Source organism: Austrofundulus limnaeus, unplaced genomic scaffold, assembly GCF_001266775.1.
Source record: "Austrofundulus limnaeus strain Quisiro unplaced genomic scaffold, Austrofundulus_limnaeus-1.0 Scaffold1194, whole genome shotgun sequence".
In the NCBI taxonomy this organism is placed as follows: Eukaryota; Metazoa; Chordata; class Actinopteri; order Cyprinodontiformes; family Rivulidae; genus Austrofundulus; species Austrofundulus limnaeus.
The window spans coordinates 86,565-91,216 of record NW_013953596.1 but is presented as its reverse complement, the minus strand read 5'-3'; the positions used below and the strand labels follow the sequence as shown (position 1 = coordinate 91,216).

Below are 4,652 nucleotides of genomic sequence, written 5' to 3'. Positions count from 1 at the left end.
GTTTTACATGGTGAAATGTGACTGATGAAAACTTAGGAGCTTAATCCCACACCAATTTGACCATGGATAACGCCAGGTGACCAGTCCGACTTTTTTTTCACATTGGACTCCGCCAAGAAGAAATCCCGTGCATACTGCTGCTTAAATGTTCACTACGTCACAACTTATTCAGAAAATGTGTTTCCATCTCTGCTTTTGTGCATTAACTCTTACAGGATGGAGGAAATTGGTCTTGGTGGAGGTTTGCACTCTCTGAGTGCTTCTAGTTGGATTAGATTTAGGTGTTCTGACTGTTCCTTTGTTTTCTTTGTTGTAATTTTCCCTCATCTGTAGATATCTGAACGTCTTGATTCTTCAACTGAAACGTGTCTTTAAAGTCCTGAAGAGTCGTATCTTATTTTAGTAGCAGAAAAAGCAGGATTTAGTGTTTATATAAAGAAGAGCCACATTGACAGTGATCTCTGTATTTTAGTCATACTCTAGTGAAAACCTGAGCCACAGTGAGTCATGAGGTTGTGCACACAGGGTCTTACTGTGAATTGCATTCTTTAAAAACTGAGTTTATAACACCTGAATGTCTGTAACAAAGGGAACAGAGCCTGTTATGTTATTTATGCTCTGTCAAACATATTGTCACACAAGATAAACCTCAAGCCTTTTTAAATATTGGAATGTGATGATGTCTTTTTCACTTGATGTTTTATTTTCATTTTTTTAAATCATACAAACCACTTTTTGTCTGGAAATAAAGTCTTAATTTTAAATTTTTAATACATTTTTAGCCTTTTTATCTTGTCTTATCCCATGTTTTCTTGTTGTGTTTCATTTTGTCTTTTCAAGTTTTATCTGATTTAATCTCATTTCATGGTTTTTTTTTTATCTCATTTGACCTTGTTCCTTTAATATTGTTCTTAAGATGAAAATTGTGTTTATTATTGAGCACCTGGTCACTTAACTATGTTGCATCTCCTGTATGTCCATGTGATCTGTCTTGTTTTGTTTTTGGAAAGAAGTTGAATCAACTCTGCAGGCATAAATGAAACTGACTGAATATCAATCTGTTCCACACATAAATACTAAATTCTGGACATTTTCAAAGTGTTTTAAATCCCTATTCTTCTGATCAATTTAAATGTAACTGTCAGTCAGTTTTACATAACGTATGATGGCTGTGGATCAGTGGTTGGAGCTGTGGACCTCCTGATTCCACCAGCATCAGTCACATGTCCACGAGTCCCTGTCAAAGACTTGAACCACTTGTTGCCTCTGCTGGGACCACTGGTGTGGATGGGATTAAAAAGCACTGATTAGTCTCTACAGAATAACGTCTTCAGATTAGAGACGTATGCAGTGATGGATAAATGATGGTACAGTTGACCTGAAAGGCTCTAAATAAAAACTGTCCATTTTTCATCTCTGGTCAAATGTTCAAGCTGTCCTTTCAGAGGGACAAAACAGACTCAGACCCTGTTAAATATTTTAATTTGAGTTGTCCTTACATGTTGTCACAACTCTACAGTTTACTCAAAGTTTCATTCAAATTAAGACTTTAAATAATTTTCTGTTCATTTCAGGCATTTTTAATGAAACCACTGCTTTATGTGGGACTTTATAAAATCAATAAATCCTCTCAGCAGCTGCACTGATCACCTGGATGTAGCTGTGGATCAGAGGAATGAAGTCATCTGAAGTCATCTGCATCACAACATGATCCTCAGGTACACAGCCCCCTTCATCCTGCTGAAACACAGGGACATGATATGATACACACACAGTTCGATATACACACAGTTCGATATACACACACAGTTCGATATACACACAGTATGATATACACACAGTACGATATACACACAGTTCGATATACACACAGTATGATATACACACAGTACGATATACACACAGTTCGATATACACACAGTATGATATACACACAGTACGATATACACACAGTATTATATACTGTACACACAGTATGATATACACACACAGTACGATATACACACAGTATTATATACACACAGTTCGATATACACACAGTTCGATATACACACACAGTTCGATATACACACAGTATGATATACACACAGTACGATATACACACAGTATTATATACTGTACACACAGTATGATATACACACACAGTACGATATACACACAGTATTATATACACACAGTTCGATATACACACAGTTCGATATACACACAGTATTATATACTGTACACACAGTATGATATACACACACTATATACGACTCTGACCTCTCACTCCCTCTACACTGTGTTTTTAATGACTGCATCATGTTATCTGTACCTTATTGATTTATAACATGTTATAACTGTTAGCTGTGCCACACCTGTAAATATGACTAGTTTGTTTATAACTGGTTTGTTTATAACTGGTTTGTTTATAACTGGTTTGTTTATAACTGGTTTGTTTATAACTGGTTTGTTCTAGCACTATTTACTGTTTCTGAGATTTACACATCATTGCATTGAGTTTTTTACACATTGCACATGTTGTACCTGAGTTTTAGTGTCATTCCTCACCTGACCACAGGGGGCGCTCCGGGCCCAGCTGACACTGCGAGGGATGACTTGTCTTTCAACGACACAGCTGCAGCCCAGAGCCTGCACTGCAGCCAGCAGAGCCCCGCCCCCTTCCACCTGCAGGACAGCTGCACACACACACACACACACACACACACACACACACACACACACTGAGGCACACTGTGATCAGTGTTCAGAGGAACACGTACCTGTCCTCTCCTCACCTGGATCCACACACACCAGCATGTGTTTGATGCACTCGTCTGGCCTCAGAGCCCTGGCAGCCTGAGCCACAGCTCTCCTCTGTTGTTCCTGCTGTGTGTCTGTGAGCTGCCTCCTCCTCCTCCTCACAGCCTGCTCCCTGGACTCCTGCACCTCCTCTGCTGTCCTCTTGGCTCTGTTCTTTAGAGGAGCACCATCCTCCACCTGGCTGGTTTGTTTCACCTGTTCAGAAGGTAAACCCAGCTCAGCTCCTCCTCCTCGGTGGAGCACAGAGGAGGTGCTGATGGAAGCATCCTGTCTGTGTTTGAGTCTCTGTGCCAGAGGAACATCAGGCTCCTCATCATCTGAATCACTGCTGATCAGCATCACAGCAGGTCCAGCTGCACCTCTCTGACACGTCAGGCTGGAGCTGCCAGCTGGCTGCAGGAAGGTGAACACTGGCAGCTCCTCATCCAGGTCACTGGTGCTGTCACTGTCACCCACCATGCTCTGCAGGCACTGCACACAGTGAAGACAGGAGAAGACTTCATCAGCTACAGACAGGTCTCCATGTTGGTAAAAACACCAAGTTTCTGATGAAATTCAGTCATTGTTTAATGATTGATAACAGCTGGATTAATAACCAAGTCTAAGTGCTCCGATAGATTCAGCAACAGAAACGAGGGGTGCAACATTAGGGTTGGGCATAATCGTATCGTGTGCAAAAACATTAATCGATTAATTTTTGGCACTATATGATTAATATGATTAATGCCAGCAGGCAGAGTCCACTCGGTGCTCCTCTCTGCTTCAAATATGACAAACATTACAATAAAGTTTTGTAATTTATTTATCTATCAACACAATTTAAAAATTGATTTAAAGCCTGAACTCTGTAATTTTCACACAACTGGAACAGATTTTTATGAAGAGTAAATCTTTCCCACTAAATTGTCATGTGACCAGGACATAAGGGACTCCAGGGACTCCAAGGGATTAATTGTCAAATTACTCGTTATCATCTGAATACCACAATTAATCCTGATTAATTTTTTTGCAGTATTGCCCAAGCCTAGCAACAATACATGTACCCGTATCGAACAGTGTTTTAGGTTCAACACACACTTGTATGGAACAATACAGATTTATAAATTTATTTTATCAGCTTGTCTTCTGAAGATGCTCTGTGTTGAAGGATCAGTGGATCTGTGTTCGACTACTCCACCTAGGCTGCATTTTTGAGCACAGATCCACTGAGAAACTTGCTGTTTCAGCAACATTTAATTTAAAAACTGGACTTTTGAGGTTAAACAAATGTTCAAAATTAATTTCAATAAATTACAACTTAAAAGGGGCATGGACATTTCTCTTTTTTGTATCGAAAAAATATCGAACCGTGAGACTAAAGTATTGAACCGAACTGAACCGTGAATTTTCTGTATCGTTGCAGCCCTGATAGAAACATAATTCTACTTTCAGGAACCACAGATTATCTGTTTTATACCTTCTAGTACAAAGTTAATAAATGCTTTGTTTCTGTAGTTAACTACACATTTGTACCTGAGTAATTATTTTCAGCTTTATTTCTACTCTTTATATTTTTTAAATGTTAGAAGCAGAAACTTGTTACTCTGATTTGGTGCTGTCTTATTGTAAAATAATAAACTATCCAGATATGTCATACCTCCCACACAGAGTGAATTAACAGTAGTTGGATGAGAAGTATAAATATTTACCAGCTGGCTGTAGAATCCATCACACCTGAACACGACACATGTCAGACATGTAGTCTGTATGAACAGGACCAGGAAACAGGTCAAGTGTATATATATGGGTCCCAATGGTAGCCTTAATTTATAGCTGACAGGCAGCCCAGTGCATCAGATACTAATATATAT

The 4,652-nt window shown here is 39.2% G+C and overlaps 1 protein-coding gene across 2 annotated transcripts in view; it reads right to left on the bottom strand.

Annotated features, from left to right (window-relative positions):
* eme1 (essential meiotic structure-specific endonuclease 1) overlaps positions 1-4,652 on the bottom strand; it is a gene marked incomplete at its 5' end in the record, with an annotated part of 17,457 nt that overhangs the window by 9,693 nt on the left and 3,112 nt on the right. Inside the window, 3 exon segments of one of the 2 annotated variants that reach the window (XM_014031164.1) lie at positions 1,651-1,740; positions 2,551-2,678; positions 2,778-3,273. In XM_014031164.1, the coding sequence (XP_013886618.1) occupies positions 1,651-1,740; positions 2,551-2,678; positions 2,778-3,273 (714 nt within the window). 2 annotated transcript variants of the gene reach the window in all.